The sequence below is a fragment of the Oncorhynchus mykiss genome, chromosome 2 (genome assembly GCF_057628025.1).
Source record: "Oncorhynchus mykiss isolate SJ-2025 chromosome 2, ASM5762802v1, whole genome shotgun sequence".
In the NCBI taxonomy this organism is placed as follows: domain Eukaryota; kingdom Metazoa; phylum Chordata; class Actinopteri; order Salmoniformes; family Salmonidae; genus Oncorhynchus; species Oncorhynchus mykiss.
Window position 1 is genome coordinate 76,489,086 of NC_143023.1, and position 20,396 is coordinate 76,509,481.

At 42.8% G+C, this 20,396-nt stretch overlaps 1 protein-coding gene across 1 annotated transcript in view; it reads right to left on the minus strand.

Moving 5' to 3' along the window:
- The window catches only part of LOC110502016 (uncharacterized), a 53,095-nt gene extending 33,934 nt beyond the window's left edge, over positions 1–19,161 (minus strand). Inside the window, exon 1 of the mRNA XM_090208279.1 lies at positions 16,735–19,161. Within this exon, the coding sequence (XP_090064405.1) occupies positions 16,735–19,051 (2,317 nt within the window). The 5' untranslated portion in view covers positions 19,052–19,161. The remainder of the gene's footprint in view (positions 1–16,734) is intronic.
- Between the last annotated feature and the right edge of the window lie 1,235 nt (positions 19,162–20,396).

The window sequence follows — 20,396 nt, forward strand, 5'->3', positions numbered from 1 at the left end:
CTGGGTTGGAATAATACATTATGAACTTTCTCTTGCATTTCAAAATGATGGTACAAAAAAATAAAAAAGAGCGTTTGGTTTTTTCTTTATATTATCTTTTACCAGATCTGTTGTTATATTCTCCTACATTCCTTTAACATTTCCACAAACTTCAAATTGTTTCCTTTCAAATGGTACCAAGACTAGGCATATTCTTGCTTCAGGGCCTGAGTAACAGGCAGTTAGATTTGGGTATGTCATTTTAGGCGAAAATTGAAAAAAAGAGGCGGATCCTTAAGAGGTTTAATTGTTTATGGTTCATTGAACAAGCATGGGAAACAGTTTTTAAACACTTTGAAATTAAGTTCTGTGAAGTTATTTGGACCTTTCTTTTTTTCTTTTTTTGCTGAGTTTATTAGTCTTAGTTAAATAGGAAAAAAGAACGTATGCTGTTTTATAGATTGAAGTTGCTAGCTACGGTACTTGTACAGTTGAAGTCGGAAGTTTACATACACCTTAGCCAAATACATTTAAACTCAGTGTTTCACAATTCCTGACATTTAATCCTAGTAAAAATTTGCTGTCTTAGGTCAGTAAATTGGGTGAACTTTGGCCTATTCCTCCTGACAGAGCTGGTGTAACTGAGTCAGGTTTGTAGGCCTCCTCGCTCGCACATGCTTTTTCAGTTCTGCCCACAAATGTTCTATAGGATTGAGGTCAGGGCTTTGTGATGGCCACTCCAATACCTTGACCTTGTTGTCCTTAAGCCATTTTGCCACAACTTTGGAAGTATGCTTGTGGTCATTGTCCATTTGGAAGACCCATTTGCGACCAAGCTTTAACTTCCTAACTGATGTTTTGTGATGTTGCTTCAATATATCCACAGAATTTTTCGTTCCAATGATGCCATCTATTTTGTGAAGCGCACCAGTCCCTCCTGCAGCAAAGCAGCCCCACAACATGACGCTACCACCCCAGTGCTTCAAGGTTGGGATGGTGTTCTTCGGCTTGCAAGCCTTAACCCATTTTCCTCCAAACATAACGATGGTCATTATAGCCAAACAGTTCTATTTTTGTTTCATCAGACCAGAGGACATTTCTCAAAAAAGTACAATATTTGTCCCCATCTGCAGTTGCAACCCGTAGTCTGGCTTTTTTATGGCGGTTTTGGAGCAGTTGCTTCTTCCTTGCCGAGCGGCTTTTCAGGTTATGTCGATATAGGACTCGTTTTTACTGTGGATATAGATACTTTTCTACCTGTTTCCTCCAGCTTCTTCACAAGGTCCATTGCTGTTGTTCTGGAATTGATTTGCACTTTTCGCACCAAAGTACGTTCATCTCTAGGAGACACGTACTATTGTTTGTACAGATGAACGTGGTACCTTCAGGCGTTTGGAAATTGCTCCCAAGGATGAACCAGGCTTATAGAGGCCTACAATTATTTTTCTGAGGTCTTGCCATATTTCTTTTGATTTTCCCATGATGTCAAGCTTGAGTTTGAAGGTAGACCTTGAAATACATCCACAGGTACACCTCAAACTGACTCAAATTATGTCAATTAGCCTATCAGAAGCTTCTAAAGGCATGACATAATTTTCAGGAATTTTCCAAGCTGTTTAAAGTTAGTCAACTCAGTGTTTGTAAACTTCTGACCCACTGGCATTTTGATACAATGAGTTATAAGTGAAATAATCTGTCTGTAAACAATTGTTGGAAGAATTACTTGTGTCATGCACAAAGTAGATGTCCTAACCGACTTGCAAACATTATAGTTTGTTAACAAGACATTTGTGGAGTGGTTGAAAAACGAGTATTAATGACTACATTCTAAGTGTATGTAAACTTCTGACTTCAACTGTACCTCAGCCTGCCTAGTTAGCAAGCCGGACAGTTGTATTTAGGAAGCAAATAAGCTACTGAATAACTGTTATTGCAGCTTTCTGTCAAAAAAATGGCGAAAGAACGTTGGCTAAGCAGGAACACTAGTGTGAGCTCATAGAAGATGAATGGAATCGAATGTTTGCAGAGCCTGTTTTGATTGGAGTGACTCTTAGAATTCCATTTGTCCTAAATGGCACCAAAAAATGTATCCCCTTTCATTTTACCACTACAATATGTTTTTAGGACAAAACTAAAAAATAACAACTTGTGTAGAAAGTAAAAATCCGCACCTCGATGGTGCCAAGTTTGCTTATGTCTGCATAATGAGGAAATAGGAAAAAAATGGCAACTTCTGACTATTTCTGGTCTAGCGATTGATGACAGCAGAGTTCGCTGCCCACCTTTATGTAATTAGAAAGAGGATATTATCCTGATTAAAATGGTGTCCAACTTGAAAAAATCTAAATATACACATTGTGAGATATTTGGCGAAATATACCAGTATGTCTCTCCATAGGAAAACAATGGGGGGAGCTCAGCGTTCCATGGGCAAAAGGTATGGCCTGCCCCTCTTGAGTGATCTACTCTCTGCATGCGGTTGATCTGTATCTTCCGCCTGTGGTTTGTCATACTTGTTTCGTTAGCATTACACTACGACTCCGTGTGCATCCATTTGTGTGGTGGTTCTTGCTGCCACAAACTGTAATTTTCCTTACACTTCTTGCCGACTGGCTTTTTCGATGTGTGTGTTGTGAATTGCTTTAACATGCTATTCTCTGCTAATTACCCTGCAGGTTTTTTTTCATGTTTTTTCCCCTGCAGTGTGTAATAGTATCGTGGTGGGCTTTCCACTACGTTGAGACTTTGTAGTTTCTTTGTAGTTACTCCATCATATGGTGCTGCTTTTACTGCTTGGATATTAAACCGGCTAGGTAAGATTGCAGTTGGCGTAAAACAAAAAACAAATAAAATCCATTACCTGGTTGCTGTTTTTTTGTCTGCATGCTTTTCCTACACGGGTCTTCCCTGTTTATTGCAGGGGTACTGGGTCATTTATCCCTCACAGGGTTGCTATTCCTCCAAGCGGGTCACGACATGAGCACTCCCAGGGCTTGGTCTTGTTGGCTTGGCAGAGATTATGGCTTCCCTTTGTGACAGATGTGATGGTGGCATCCCCCTGGGGATCTGCATACCTCGTGTATGCACCATCTGGGTTTGAGCCATGCAGAGAGGGCGGTGCTGAATGCCTGTTTTGTGTGGTGTACTCAGAACGCCTGCGCCTGGTGCGATTGGAGGCTTTGTGCGAGTGGGTTGGCCAGGCTGGGGATGAGCTCCCTCCTTCAGGAGTGGTGCGCCAGTGAGCTGTTAGTCCCTCTACTGGGCCCAGTACCCCACACTGGAAGCGTGGCCGGAGCCACCGCAGGCAGAGCCCATCTGCTGCTAGTCCTGGACAGGGGCAGGAGTCAGATTGCTGGGGCCACCTTGAACGGAGGGCACATGCCCTGCATCAGGAGGTTGATAGCTTCGATGGCGACGACAGCTGTTCTCTGTTGGCCAGTGATGGGCTGTTCTTGGGGGATGATGCTGGCACTGTTCACCACCATGAGCGGGGCTAACAGGCCATCAGAAACCGGCAGCGGGGCTTCATTGCCCCCAGCGGCCCGAGAGGCTATGAGGAGCCGACTTACTCAGGTAACCACTGCACTGGACATCATACTGGTAGACAGTGATGACTCTCCTGTCATCTGTCCCCATCTCCGCTGAGTTCCACGAGGCCTTGCAGGAGAGATGGGCCTCTGCGAAGGGGCCCTTCCGACTCAAAGAAGAGACTAGACCATTGAGTTATGTTGTAGGTGCAGAGTCACTGTGCCTCCGGGAGTACCCGACCATGGACATCATGATAGCTGCCATAGTTCTGATTTATAGGGTGTAATCTGCGACTAAACCCGGGACCCCCAAGAGTCTTTGATGCGTACTTGAACGCCACATATGGGTCCCTCTGCTCTCTTGGCCACTTTACCAATGTGGCCATGCTGCTGCAGGCCTTCCTGCAGACTCTGTTGCCCCGGCTGCAGGAGGGTACAGAGGAGGTCCTCCGGCAAGCGATGGAGGTGTCTCGCCTGCTTTCCATGCTCCAGAGGGATGTGGCCAGAGCCAACGAATGGGCCATGGTGCAGGTGGTTACCCCCCGGTGCCATCTCTGGCTGGCCCAATTACGTCTGCCAGCTGATCTCCAGAGCACATTTACCACTCTCCCCATCACCCCAGGGCTGACGCTTGGCCTAGGGGTTGATGAGATTCTGGAGCAGACCGATAAGGTTCGTAGGGACTGGGAGACCCTGAGATGGTTCATGCCGCCTCCTCAGGCCCCGGGCCCAAGGCAGACGGACCGTCGCCATCCTGCCCCAACAATAATTTATCTTTTACAACAAGACCCAGATGGCAAATGTAGTCTATATAAAAAACTGGAGGCCCCTTACACTTCAATGTTGTGATGCAAAAATACTAGGGCGATATATTGAAGATAATATACAAACACTACTAGAAATAATAGAACTATCATGAAACATCTAAGAAGCCAGGCCTGGAATTTATAATGGATTTTGAAAAGGCATTTGATAAAACAAGACTGGACTTTATTTATAAATGCCTGGATTTTTTTCAATTTTGGTGAGTCTCTTTATAAAATGGGTAAAAGTAATGTATAGCAACCCCGGGTGTAAAATAGTAAATAACGTCTTTCTCCGAGTTTTGAATTGTTAAAAAAGGTGTCCGCTGTCACCATATCTATTCGTTAGGGCCAACGAAATACTTGCTATTAAAATCAGATCCAATAACAACATTAGAGGATTAGAAATCCAAGGCTTAATAACAAAGGTGTCCATGTATGCCGATGACTCAAGTTTTATATTAAGTCCGCAAGCTAGATCCCTGCAATGTCTCATTGTAGATTTAGATAACTTTTCTGTACTCTCTGGACTAAAACCTAATTGTGCACAATATTACGTATTGGATCTTTAAAAAAATACAACTTTTACATTACCCTGCAGTTTCCCTATAAAACAGGCTGATGGTGAAGTAGACATACTCTGTATTCATATCACAATGAATTTCAATAGAAAGATTGTAAAAATAGACAAGATCCTGCAACCATGGAGAGGTAAATACAGTGCCTTGCGAAAGTATTCGGCCCCCTTGAACTTTGCGACCTTTTGCCACATTTCAGGCTTCAAACATAAAGATATAAAACTGTATTTTTTTGTGAAGAATCAACAACAAGTGGGACACAATCATGAAGTGGAACGACATTTATTGGATATTTAATACTTTGTAGCGCCACCTTTTGCTGCGATTACAGCTGTAAGTCGCTTGGGGTATGTCTGTATCAGTTTTGCACATCGAGAGACTGACATTTTTTCCCATTCCTCCTTGCAAAACAGCTCGAGCTCAGTGAGGTTGGATGGAGAGCATTAGTGAACAGCAGTTTTCAGTTCTTTCCACAGATTCTCGATTAGATTCAGGTCTGGACTTTGACTTGGCCATTCTAACACCTGGATATGTTTATTTTTGAACCATTCCATTGTAGATTTTGTGTGTACACACACTCAAATACACACATACAGGACACACGCATGTAATAGTGTTTTTTTGCCTCTTTCTGGAAAATTTCCCTGATTTTACTCCTTAGTCATATCTCAGTTTATTCATTAATGGTGCTGCCTTCTGCTGTTGATTCATTTTTCAAATCATATGAGCAATACATATTTTGCTTCATCTGGGATGCTAAACCAGGCAAAATAAAGCTATATAAGCTATCTATATAATGAATATGAATTGGGTGGGTTGGGATTATTAAATATAGAAGTACTAAACCTCTCTCTAAAAGCTGCACTTATTCAAAAGCTTACCTTGAACTCTAAATGGTTCTCAAGTAGATTACTAAGAAAAGCTAATCCATTGTTTAAAAATTGCCTTTTTGCCCTTGTGCAGATTGCCATGTCTCATTTTCGATTAATTGAAAATTATACTTTTTTCAACATATCTCTCTTTTTCAATCAAGCATTGCAGAGCTGGCTACAATTTCATCCCCCTGAAAATATATATATATATTATTATGGCTGAAATCAAATGTGCTGGTTGATAAAATACCTGTATTTATGGGAAAGATGTTTGAAAAGGGTATTTTGTTCATAAATTATATTGTAAATTGGAATGGTGGAGTTATGTCCTTCATGGAGTTTCCAGAATTGTGCGGGAAGGTCTGCTCAATCCAAGAGTACAACCAACTGATTACAGCATTACCCCCAAAATGGAGGAGGCAGGTGGCAGCGGGAGGAGGTAGGGAACTGGTCTGTCTGCCCAATATGAAGGATCAAAACTGGTGGAGGAATAAAAAGAGCATAAATAGCAAAGTATACCAGTTTCATTTGAAGACCAGGATGTTGACTACTGTGCCACACAGATTGCAAAATAGTTTGAGATTTTTGATTCATGATATTCATGATACATGATTCATGAATTCATGATTCATGATACATTGATTCCGTGATACAGGGTGTATGAGTTGATATGTAAAACGACGCAAGATTAAAGACTTCGTGCTTTTCAGCTAAAATTATTATATAGAATGCTTGCCACCAACAAAATGTTGAATATTTGGGGCATAAAATCATCGAAGCTCTGCAGATTTTGTTGTGAGGATACAGAATCAATAGACCATTTATTTTGTTATTGCCCTCTGTTAGCCTGTTTCTGGTCTCAGGTTCAGGAATGGCTGAAAATGCATAGCATTGATCTAAAATTGACCCTGGATATAGTACTGTTAGGAGATATGGAAAGACCGGGTCAGTCAATTACTAATATACTAATACCCTTAGTAAAACTATTCATCTTCAATTCGCAATCTGTGGATTCTATTCGATTAGATAGATTGTAGTTTTACGTTGAACATCACAGCATAGTTGAAAGATATATGTTGCGTAGAATTCCGAAGAGGTTGGCCAGCAGAGATAGGTGGGAAGGGCTGAGGGAAGCTGAGGGTTGGGATGTGGAATTGGTGACAAGAGGGAGTGGAGTTACTGTGCTGGAGATAGAATGACGGTAAAAAATGAAGTAAAAATAAACACAATAAAAAGTATGTTTGAATGACACTGAGAGGCAGTGTTTTAAAGGCTAATGCTGGTTTGCCTGAGGGTGATGCCATGCAGGTGTTTGTACACATGCATATACACACACTCAAATACACACATACAGGACACACGCATGTAATAGTGTTTTTTTGCCTGGTGGGAGATCTGTCTACGTCCCTTGCCAGGGTCATTGACCCAGGATGCTTCGGTGTGTCACTCTGAATGGGAGTCTGTTGGATGACTGGTGTGGTGTAGTTGTTGACCGGCTTCATTGCAAGTATATTGTATGTTTTGGATACTCAATAAATATAGATATAGAATATATATATATATATATATATATATATATATATATATATATATATATATATATATATATATATATATATATATATATATATATATATAAAATGTTTTGTGATTCTCATTGCTTTTCAAGTCTTGTGCTATCACTCTCTTAGGAACCAGAAGGAGAAAGTTGAAATGGAAGAAGTCAACAGCTCCAGTGGACATGTTATTATCAGTGTTCTATGAAAAATGGAAATACGATTGTGTATGATGTGATTGTAGAACAGAGGCCATAACTCTCTTGAGTTTGTAAACCTCACTGTGAATGTTAATTTTTAGATTTTTTTTGTGTCATTGTTTGTACATTTTTAAGTAATTTCCAGGTTTCTGCAATGTTGAATAATATTGTTAGGTTCTTATTTTTCATAGTAAATAACCCACAGACACTAGAGAAGCTTTAACCAAGTTGAATTCTTCCCAAAGATTCTGTACAACTGTAATCAGACAACCCAACATTTGTCCCGTCCAGATATTTATATCCCACTTGAAAAGCGTGCCCAGAGTAAACTGCCTCCTACTCAGTCCCAGATGCTAATATATGCATACTATTAGTAGATTTGGATAGACAACACTCTAACGTTTCTAAAACTGTTTGAATGATGTCTGTTGGTATAACAGAACTCATATGGCAGGCGAAAACCTGAGAAAAATCCAACCAGGAAGTGGGAAATCTGAGGTTTATAGATTTTCAAAGCTTGGCCTATCGAATACAGTGTCTATGGGGTGAAATTGCACTTCCTAAAGATTCCTCTAGATGTCAACCATCTTTAGAAACTTGTTTGAGGCCTCTACTATAAAGGAGAGGGGAATGAGGGCTCTTTGAGTCAGTGGTCTGGCAGAGTGTCACAGGCTCGTGACGCACGGCCACGAGAGAGTTAGCTCTCGTTCCATGGCTTTTCTACAGACAATGGAATTCTCCTGTTGGAACATTACTGAACATTTATTATAAAAACATCCTAAAGATTGATTCTATACAACGTTTGATATGTTTCTACGACCAGTAATATAACTTTTTGGAATTTTCATCCGACCTTTCCGCTGGAAGTTGCACGCGCGTTTTGATTTGTTAACCAAACGCCCTAAAAAAAGGAGGTAAATGGACATAAATGATTAACTTTATTGAACAAATCAAACATTTAATGTGGAACTGGGATTACTGGGAGTGCATTCTGATGAAGAGCATCAAAGGTAAGTGAATACTTTTAATGCTATTTCTGACTAATGTTGACTGCGCAACATGGCGGATATTTATTTTGGCTGGTTTGGGCTCTGAGCTCCGTACTCAGATTATTGCATGGTTTGCTTTTTTCGTAAAGTTTTTTTGAAATCTGACACAGCGGTTGCATTAAGGAGAAGTGTATCTAAAGCTCCATGCATAACACTTGTGTTTTCACAACATTTATAATGAGTATTTCTGTAAATTGAGGTGGCTCTCTGCAAAATCACCACATGTTTTGGAACTACTGAACTACTGAACATAACACGCCAATGTAAAATGAGATTTTTGGATATAAATATCGAACAAAACATACATGTATTGTGTAACATGAAGTCCTATGAGTGTCATCTAATGAAGATCATCAAAGGTTAGTGATTAATTTTATCTCTATTTGTGCTTCTTGTGACTCCTCTCTTTGGCTGGAAAAATGGCTGGGTTTTCCTGTGACTTGGTGGTGACCTAACATAATCGTTTGTGGAGCTTTCGCTGTAAAACATTTTTTAAATCAGACACTGTGGCTGGAATAATGACAATTTCATCTTTAAAATGGTGCCTAATACTTGTATGTTTGAGAAATTTGATTTATGAGGTTTCTGTTGATTTGTATTTGGCGCCCTGCAATTTCATTGGCTGTTGGCGAGGTGTTCCACTAGTAGAACCCCGTTCCCAGACAGGTTAAGGGGAACTAACCTCACCCTTCATTTGCTGACCTCCACCCCACCTTCACCTAATCCACAGATATCCACCTGTCTTCCCTATATCAACACGTCGCTCTCCTCTCCTCCATCAAACACATTCCAAAGCCTTCTGGCTTTCTACAGAGGACCCTTAACTTTCTCCTTTGATTCTATGCTTCTTCTCTATCATTTATTTAATATCTCAATGTTCAAAATGTCAAACCCAACAGTCCCTCCTCTTGAACAATAGCATCCTAATGTTCAATTCATATAAACTTGGAAATTACTAATAAATGTAGAACAATGATAATAAAACATGAATAAAACAAACTAAGAAATGATTATAAAACATTAATTAAACAAACAAACAAATGAACAAACAATGAACAGACAGTCACTGCGAAGTTTACAAATTCAGAGACTTATGGCCTCCGAACTATGATCACACAACAAAATGCCATTCCAGCTTAATCTGGGGTTTATCATCCTCTTCTCTGTAACCATCATACCACATAAAAAATGTAAAGTTCATTTTTGGTTTGGTAACCCCAATGCTAATTCCTCGTGACCCTTCCACCCTTTCGACCATTCTAGAATCCCATTCCAGAATAAGACAAAATCAAATGTAAATGTATTTAAAAATAAAACCACATAAATGTCTAATTATTTAAACAAACCCTAAGGCCTTCTGCATTTGCAATGAGTGTTCGGTCATAAAATTTAAAGGTGTTGTCTTTAGAATCCATTCCCTGGCATTTCGCCTAGAATCTTCAACCCATAATACATTTTCCTGTGGCAAATTTAGCCAATGTCTCATCGTAAGGAATCCACAATATATACATGTGGTTCCATAACACTTTCTCTCACCAAGGCAGCCGCCTTAGCCATTTCGTCTGCTTTACGATTACCTATGATGATTTTATCTGTTCGACTAATATGAGCTTCACATTTCACCACTGTTAATTTACTGGGTAACTGACATTATTCTAATAATTACCTTTACCTCCAGACCCTTTTTATTGGTGTTCCTGTTGCTGTTAACTTCTTGGTGACAGGGGGCAGTATTTTCACGTCCGGATGAAATGCATGCCCAAATTCAACTGCCTGCTACACATCCCCAGAAGATAAGATATGCATATTATCAGAGTGTTTTCTATAGATTTGGATAGAAAACACTCTGAAGGTTCTAAAACTGTTTGAATCATGTCTATGAGTTTAACAGAACTTATTTAGCAGGCGAAACACCGAGGACAAACCATTCAGATTTTTTTTTTGGGGGGGGGGGGGGGGGGGGGGGGTCACTCTCTTTTCAATGTGTATTCATTGGGAATCCAGATTTCTAAGGGACCTTCTTGTAGTTTCTATCGCTTCCACTGGATGTCAACAGTCTTTAGAAATTGGTTGAGGCTTTTCCTTTGTGTAATGAAGAAGTACGGTCATCTTGAATGAGGGTCACTTGAAGTGTACTGTTAGATAGAGGGGCGTGACCAGAAAGCTAGCTACAGTTTGTTTTGCTCCTGTATTGAACACAGATCATCCCGTCTTCAATTTTATTGATTATTTACGTAAAAAAATACCTAATGTTGTATTACAAAAGTAGTTTGAAATGTTTTGGCAAAGTTTACAGGTAACTTTTGAGATATTTTGTATTTTGCAAGTTGGAACCGGTGTTTTTCTGGATCAAACCTTCCAAATAAATGGACATTTTGGATATATATCGATGGAATTAATCGAACAAAAGGACCATTTGTGATGTTCGTGGGACATATTGGAGTGCCAACAAAAGGAGCTTGTCAAAGGTAAGGCATGAATTATATTTTTATTCTGCGTTTTGTGTTGCGCCTGCAGGGTTGAAATATGCTTTTCTCTCTTTGTTTACGGAGGTGCTATCCTCAGATAATAGCATCGTTTGCTTTTGCCGAAAAGCCTTTTTGAAATCTGACATGTTGGCTGGATTCACAACAAGTGGAGCTTTAATTTGCTATCTTGCATGTGTGATTTAATGAAAATTAGATTTTTAAAGTAATTTATTTGGCGCTCTGCATTTTCCCTGAGTGCATTTTCCCTAACAGTACATATCCCAGAGAGGTTAACCTGCCCGGTGGTGACCACAATGTACCGAAATCATGAATTACTCCAAATGCATACCACGTTGCTCTATTCCCTTCTTTGTTCATATAACTAGAGCCTGTATACAATATTTTTCCCGATGCTAATGCTGTCTATTGCAAATCAGGCCTAAGTTTTGGAGTAACCTGATCTGGGTCACATGTATGCGATTCACCCTCCCCATGCAACAGCATTAACAACGCAGGATTCAAAGCACCAATCTTATGAAATTGTAGATTTTCCCCATTTAATATTTGTCCATCTTGCACGAGTAACATGTTGTGCTCTCGTGCTGTCCACTATGGTTACTACTGCGTGTGGAACATACACATCTATTTAGTTTTTTACCCATTATAATGGAAGCCATGTGATGCAACACCATTTCTGTCGCCTTTACTGCCCTAAGGCACGGTGTCATTCTTTTTGCCACTGAGTCTAGCGATTTACTCCAGTACATTACTGATCTTTCCTAAACAGTTAAGTAAAACATTATCTCATACGTCTTCCTTCACATAGAAACTGTAATATCTATGTACCACCTATCGATTGAACAGAGACTATACACCGCCAGGTGAAAGTTCCATTCATGCTAACCTCAAAACGAGTATTTGTTGATCTTTTGAAAAAGATGCAAACTCTTGTATAGCTGCATTTCCTGCTAATGCACTAGGTTCCAGTATCACCTTACACTCATTCTTCCAATGCCCGATAGCTCCCTGTTTTAAATGTGAGTCTATCTCCTTATGCTTTGATGTTTTTTCGCTACATTTCTACGTTTTATCCTGGCCATTGAAACTATAGTTAGTGATTTTCTCTATGGCCCTATTAACCCCTCGCACGTCTGCGAGGTGAGCGTAGTCATATTCCACTCTCAAAACATTGTCTTTAATTAAATCTACTACCCCCACAATGATCGTTTTATCACAGGGTTCAACTAAGTCATTAAAGCAGAAGCGCTAATACACTTCTGTTCCCAGTCCTTCTGTATTAGTGTACTGGTGTTACACCTTCTGGCTTTATCGTGATAGATTTTTTTTTTATAGAATACTGACATCAAAACGCTGGTATATTTAGCTTTTGATTCGGGTTTTATGTCCTTGTGCCAAGTCATAATTGTCTCCCTGAATTCTTTATTTGATTTGAATTCTCCGTCAGCAGGAAAATGTCAGCAGCAAAACAATTTTCATATTCCAGTTGAATTGGTAGAATGCTGGTGCGCTTCTTTTAGCGCCTCCATGGCTTTATTAAATTTCATATTACAGGGAGAAACGGGTCCGTTTGTCGCCATATCAATAATTATTATGATTATTATTCCCTAACACTCCCGACAGTGTTCATGTATTTTAGATTTCTTCACTCCCGTCTATAATACACACCTTCTATTAACTATTTTCTAAAATAGCACTACACACTTCCCAGGATAATAATTAATTGGTCACAACAGTTAATACCTTGTTTTAGAACTGATACCATAGCATCTGCAAATCTTTTACTGGAGAATATGGATAACTTAATGGCTTTGTGCCGTACCTCCTCCAATATCCCTATTATTGATAACACACATCACCAACATTATTCACGCTTGCCTTCCTATTTCCACATAATCTGCCATGGTTCATCACCCCAACAGGGCACACAACTAACCTCCCATTCACACACTCAGTTTTATGGCTACTAGAACTAGGCTCTCACTCCATTATAGTTTATGCAGGGAGTTTATGCAGGGTATTTGCCCCCTAGGACTTAACCTTCGCAGGTTAACAACCTGCGCAGGCTTACCTTCCGGGACTCACCCTTTATTAATAGTAATCACAGGTATTAACCCACTGGGAGTTACTATTGACTTTATAGTACTAGCAGGAACCAACCTACTAGGGATTTACCCCCTAGGTCATTACACAATGGGCCAATAGAATTAAACTTTGGTTCTCCAGGTCCGTATCCTATAATAAATTCAGCCAACGAATCTCATCTCCCCAATATGTCAAAATGAGTGGAGACAGACAAAGGAACTAGCCTACCTTGTTTGTTGCCAGCTCTGCTCCACTGATCTGGACTCTTTTTGGTTTGACTACAAATCATGGTGAACTCCTGGCAAGCTCACCATCTGTTAGGTTCTTATTTTTCAAAGTAAATAACCCACGGACACTAGAGAAGTTTAACCAAGTTGAATTCTTCCTAAAAGTTCTGTACAACTGTAATCAGACAACCCAACATTTGTCACATACAGATATTTATATCCCACTTAAGACACTCCCTCTCTCCAATCCATACAGTTTATGCCCAACAGGAAGAAGGTAACCAGATACTTCAACAGAAACCCTGATTACTCCCTTAAGGGAACCCTTAACTTTCTCCTTTGATTCTATGCTTCTTCTCTATCATTTATTTAATTTCTCAATGTTCAAAATGTCGAACCCAACAGTATGATATCAAATGTTCAAAGAGGGACTGATGAGTTCAGATTTCTAAACTTTGAATATTAATCATTAGTTACGCTAGAGATATGAGGGGTGCCGTAGTCGAGGGTCTACGCCAGGAGTTAATGGTTCTGTAGGAGGAAGGGTTATCGTGGGTGCAATTAAGCTTGGAATGTGCTGAGTGCAGGGAAAACGATTACATGTGGCATAGTATCTGTCGAGTTCTTTCTCTGATAATTAGAACCTAACAGTAGGCACATGATTACTGCAGTAGGATCAGCAGAGGCATTCAGAGCAGTTAGAGAGACAAATTGTTACTTATATTGTTTCTACCAACACCCCTGGTGTAATGTACATTTGCTGAAGCATTATAACAACTCTGCGTCACAATGGTAGTGATTAGCTGAGCTGGGCTTGGGTAATTGGTAAGTCATTGTCTCAACGCAGTCTTATAATGCTGTGACAGGATCCAGGAATCCCAAAAATTTGTGGATCCCATCATTATAAAATGTGTTTTGTTTTCAAAATCTATCGAAATTGTAAACAAAAGTTACCTCCATTGAGCTGCAATAATCACGTAGCCAGTTGTGAAGAGAAAGAATTCTGCTAAAGCGTTCAATGCCACGATTCAGAGGGCACAGAGCCAGATATGATGGGTCTTTTGTTAGTGTCAAGCAGTGAGTCAATCAGCTCTTTAAAATCCAGTTTCAACTGTTCAGCCCTTCATAATGTCATTAAAACCACATGGACTATGATAGAATCGATTTCCATGTCCTGGCCTAGTACATTCGGGAGCAGCTTAGTAATGTCATTTACGCTCGCTCCTGGATAGGACATTGTTTTTGCATCAGGAACGGTCACAATTATTATCATGGAGCTGCCCAAAATCACTGCTGGCGAAAAGAACGAGGAAATCCACCCACCCCCACGCTTCACAGGATTCAGGCCTTCGACAGATGGAAAAGCCCTGCTCGATCCAACTTTGAAAATGTAGTAGTAGGCATGAAGGTGCAGGAAGATCAGGCTCCAGGACGGCAAAAGTATTAATTTGTATCCCCTCCAGGTCTCTCGTTGGGAGTGTTGACGGCTTTGCGGGGAGGTCGCTGTCTTCGGCTTCCACTGCTCGTAACATGCGACCATCGTTGACTGCCTTTTTCCTCATGCTGTGCTCCTTTGACTACGCTATCAGATGGGAGAGCTCTGGGCAACACCGGCCAGTCGGATAATGACGAACTACAAAGTGGAGATACATCCAACAAGCGCAAATGCCGTCCAGCCACCGGTGTCGAAAATGTAAACATTCCTTTCTGCGTTTTCCCCAGTTTCTTACGTTCGCTGGCGACCTGCATGATCAAGGAAGCCATCTCAAGCCAAGCCTATAATCCTTGGCAATTGCATTGGTACTCCAAGTTATCCGGTTTGTCCCGAAACAAAGCATAATAGATACAGAGCTGGAACCGTTAATTTATTTCTCCAGACAAAGAGGGCTCCATTGCAAAAGTAATCTGTTACTAACTTCATTAGCTTGGTGGCTAGCAGCTTAGCGTCTCTGTCAAGCAGGCTTCAACCTTTCTGTTAAGCGCGAATCCGGGACAAGAAATAGCAATCCTAGCTGTTAAAGCTAACCGAGTTGAGGAATCCACGCAAAAACAAGTTCTGTATTGGTATATAATGAATAGCGGTTAATTTAATACAAAATTACAAACCAAGTGTTTTCCAGTTAAACCTGATCCATCAAATGGTGAGAGAGGGAGAGAAAGGTGGGAAGTGGAAGACAGAGAGATGGAGAGAGAAACACAACAGTGCAAATATACTTAGACTTGAGTATTTCAATAACTCTTCTCTTCCAACTTGTTAGACTACCTACGGGGGAAGGATATCCAGCTACACAGGAGGGTGTTTTTTACCAAGGAGAAGAAGGAGGCCGTGCTGACCAAGATGCATGCTGGCCATTTTGGAGTGAAGCGCATGAATGTCAAAATCAACTTATGCTTATTTCTGCCTCATGCACAAATTCATGTTGTTACTCCTATGAACAGAGAAACTGAAATAGTCTGTCGATATGCTTTCCTACTTATTCATTACTGCTGCTGTGCTAGTTGTAGCGCTGAGTGGAAATAGGAAGAACGCGCCTTTTAAGGCTTATTAAAATGTGCTGACAGTGCTGAGTAAGAACATAAACATTAACTCATAAAAACAGTAGCTCTGCTTGGTTGAACTCATAACAATTGCATCACGGCCTGGTATGAAAACTCTCTGCATCTTCTGACCGTAGGGCGCGACAGAGGGTTGTGCGTATGGTCCAGTACATCAATGGGGACAAACTTCCTGCCATCCAGGACCTATATACTAGGTGGTGTCAGAGGAAGGCCCCAAAAATTGTCAAAGAATCCAGTCACCCAAGTCATAGACTGTTCTCTCTGCTACTGCACGGCAAGCGGTACTGAAGTCTAGGACCAAAAGACTCCTTAACATCTTCTACCGGCAAGCCATAAGACTGCTGAACAATTATCAAATGGCCACAAGGCTTTATCGTTGGGGTTTTTACAGAAATGTTTGCGATCGACAGGTAAGGCCTTGTAGATGACCGGTTGGTGACCACTGCTCTAGAAAGTTGAGTGAAGTTCAATCTCATACTTCTCTCGGTGGGCGCTCAGCTTAGAGGTTACATTAGTGGCAACTAACATATTAGCCAAAATCAATGTATTATATTTTTGGGAATACGTCACAACGTGTTCTAAACTGCTCTGGTGACAAACACACGTTTAGCCTGGTCTCCATTCATCCACATGGCTGCTGGCTTCTCTTTGCTACCAGTATAGCCCAACCGGCTAGCAGATGGCGTTATTATTCCTTTTACATCATTTTGTCATCTGCATCCAAATGGAATGTGCCCAGCTGGCTATAAACATTCAAATCACACTGTTACAACATAGAGTTCTAGATTAAAATGAGCATGGTCCAACACCTACCTGCTTTCCCATAGAAGCACATACGCCCATCGAAACAGCAGTTTATGGCCTCACATTTGGCACCAGTGATGTCAGGAAGTCCACATTGCACCTTGTCATTGCCCTCAACATCACAGGTCTGCTTTGGGCCTTGGTGTATTGGGCCAGTGGGTAACTTAGGCGCCTGAGGTGGTTGGGCAGGCTTCTTAGGAAGGAGTTGGGCAGGCGTCTGAGGACGGGGTTGGGCGGGCCACTGAGGAAGAGGCTGGGCAGGCCACTGAGGAAAGGGTTGGTCAGGCCACTGAGGAAAGGGTTGGGTGGGCCTCTGAGGAAGGGGCTGGGCGGGCCACTGAGGAAGAGTTTGAGTGGGCCACTGAGGAAGGTGTTGGGCAGGCCTCTGAGGAAGGGGTTGGTCAGGCTTCTGAGGAAGGGGTTGGTCAGGCTTCTGAGGAAGAGGTTGGGCAGGCCACGGAGGAAGGGTTTGGGCAGGCCTCTCAGGAATGGGTTGGGCAGGCCACGGAGGAAGGGGTTGGGCAGGCCACGGAGGAAGGGGTTGGGTAGGCCTCTGAGGAAGGGGTTGGGTAGTCTGCTGAGGAAGGGGTTGGGCAGGCATCTGAGGAAGGGTTTGGGCAGGCCTCTGAGGAAGAGGTTGGGTAGGCCACGGAGGAATGGGTTGGGCAGGCCACAAAGGAAGGGGTTGGGTAGGCCTCTGAGGAAGGGGTTGGGTAGGCCTCTGAGGAAGGGGTTGGGTAGGCCTCTGAGGAAGGGGTTGGGCAGGCATCTGAGGAAGGGTTTGGGCAGGCCTCTGAGGAAGGGGTTGGGTGGGCCACTGAGGAAGGGGTTGGGTAGTCCGCTGAGGAAGGGGTTGGGTAGGCTTCTGAAGAAGGGGTTGGGCAGGCGTCTGAGGAAGGAGTTGAGCAGGCCTCTGAGGAAGGGGTTGGGTAGGCTTATGAGGAAGGGGTTGGGCAGGCCACTGAGGAAGGGGTTGGGTAGGCTTCTGAGGAAGGGGTTGGGCAGGCCACTGAGGAAGGGGTTGGGTAGGCCTCTGAGGAAGGGGTTGGGCAGGCCTCTGAGTAAGGGGTTGGGCAGGCCATGGAGGAAGGGGTTGGGCAGGCCACTGAGGAAGGGGTTGGGCAGTCCACTGAGGAAGGGGTTGGGTAGGCCTCTGAGGAAGGGGTTGGGTAGGCTTCTGAGGAAGGGGTTGGGCAGGCCACTGAGGAAGGGGTTGGGTAGGCCTCTGAGGAAGGGGTTGGGTAGGCTTCTGAGGAAGGGGTTGGGCAGGCCACTGAGGAAGGGGTTGGGTAGGCCTCTGAGGAAGGGGTTGGGCAGGCATCTGAGTATGGGGTTGGGCAGGCCATGGAGGAAGGGGTTGGGCAGGCCACTGAGGAAGGGGTTGGGCAGTCCACTGAGGAAGGGGTTGGGTAGGCCTCTGAGGAAGGGGTTGGGTAGGCCTCTGAGGAAGGGGTTGGGTAGGCATCTGAGTAAGGGGTTGGGCAGGCCATGGAGGAAGGGGTTGGGCAGGCCACTGAGGAAGGGGTTTGGCAGTCCACTGAGGAAGGGGTTGGGTAGGCCTCTGAGGAAGGGGTTGGGAAGGCCACTGAGGAAGGGGTTGGGCAGGCCACTGAGGAAGGGGTTGGGTAGTCTGCTGAGGAAGGGGATGGGCAGGCCATGGAGGAAGGGGTTGGGTAGGCCTCTGAGGAAGGGGTTGGGCAGGCCACTGAGGAAGGGGTTGGGTAGTTCGCTGAGGAAGGGGTTGGGTAGTCCGCTGAGGAAGGGGTTGGGCAGGCCAAGGAGGAAGGGGTTGGGCATGCCACGGAGGAATGGGTTGGGTAGGCCTCTGAGGAATGGGTTGGGTAGGCCTCTGAGGAAGGAGTTGGGAAGGCCACTGAGGAAGGGGTTGGGTAGTCCGCTGAGGAAGGGGTTGAGTAGTCCACTGAGGAAGAGGTTGGGCAGGCCACGGAGGAAGGGGTTGGGCAGGCTTCTGAGGAAGGGGTTGGGTAGGCCACGGAGGAATGGGTTGGGCAGGCCACAGAGGAAGGGGTTGGGTAGGCCTCTGAGGAATGGGTTGGGTAGGCCTCTGAGGAAGGGGTTGGGTAGGCCTCTGAGGAAGGGGTTGGGCAGGCCACTGAGGAAGGGGTTGGGTAGTCCGCTGAGGAAGGGGTTGGGTAGGCTTCTGAAGAAGGGGTTGGGCAGGCGTCTGAGGAAGGAGTTGAGCAGGCTCCTGAGGAAGCGGTTGGGAAGGCCACGTCGGTAGTGAATTCTGTCCTTTCACGGATTGAGCGTCACATAGACCGATAAGCATGGCCACTGCCATGAGGCAAACTGGACTCCACTTCATCGCGATGGCTTCACGACAAGAAGTGATCCTCAATATTCACTGGATGTTCTGAGGAGGATGAAGGAGTTGTGGCTGCTTTTATAATGGATGGAGAGTTATTTACTTATTGGAAACCTGCCCCCTCCTTATTTGACTGTTCCTTTTATGAGGAGTCAAGGTTTTAGCCAATCGAATTCCCTGGCTAATGGTCCTTTAGTAGCACAGTATTCAAAACAGTTGTGTAACATTTGCTAACATCCAACATTTTGGTCATGGCCTTGAGAAAGGTCTTCGTGACCGACACATATCATGTCATTGGAGGTTTTGCCGTTCTGTCAGTATCTTAGTGTGTGGTAGTTCATCCAACAACAAAAATAATGGTCAGATACAATTCAAAAGTGTAAGGTGCAAGGATAGAATCCTGCATGGCCCCTTTTTACTCTAGAACTGTGGCTAATGGCCCTTCAGTAGCAATTTATTCAAAATAGTTGTGTAACTGCTTTATGTTTTGGTAATGACCATTTCATGTAATCCAAAAAGTGATGGTTCCCATTTAAATGCAGTGCCTTCAGAAAGTATTCGTACCCCTATATATATATTTTTCTCACTCCTCTACATATACTACCCCATAATGACAGTGAAAACATGTTTTTAGAAATGTTTGCAAATTTATTGAAAATGAAATACAGACATATTACATTTACGTAAGTATTCACAGCCCTGCGTCAATTCATGCTAGAATAACCTTTGGCAGCGACTACAGATGTAAGTCTTTCTAGGTAAGTCTCTATGAGCTTTGCATACATGGATTATTTTCCCATTATAATTTTCAACATTCTTCAAGCTCTGTATTTGATCATTGCTAGACAACCATTTTCAGGTCTTGCCAGAGATTTTCAAGCACATTTACTGTAAGTCAAAACTGTAACTCGGCCACTCAGGAACATTCACTGTCTTCTTCGTAAACAAGGCCAGTGTAGATTTGGTCTTGTGTTTTATGGTACTTGTCTTGCTGAAAGGTGAATTTATTTCCCAGTGTCTTGTGGAAAGTAGTCTGTACCAGGTTTTCTTCTAGGATTTTGCCTGTGCTTAGCTCCATTCCGTTTCTTTTTTATCCTGAAAACCTCAGCTGTTCTTCACGGTTACAAGCATACCCATAATATGATGCGGCCACCACCATGCTTGAAAATATGGAGAGTGCTACTCAGTAATGTGTTATATTGGATTTTCCCCAAACATGACACTTTCTATTCAGGACAAAAAGTGAAATGCTTTGCCAAATGTTTTGCAGTGTTACACTGAACAAAAATATGAATGCAACATGGAAAGTGTTGGTCCCATGTTTCACGAGCTGAAATAAACGATC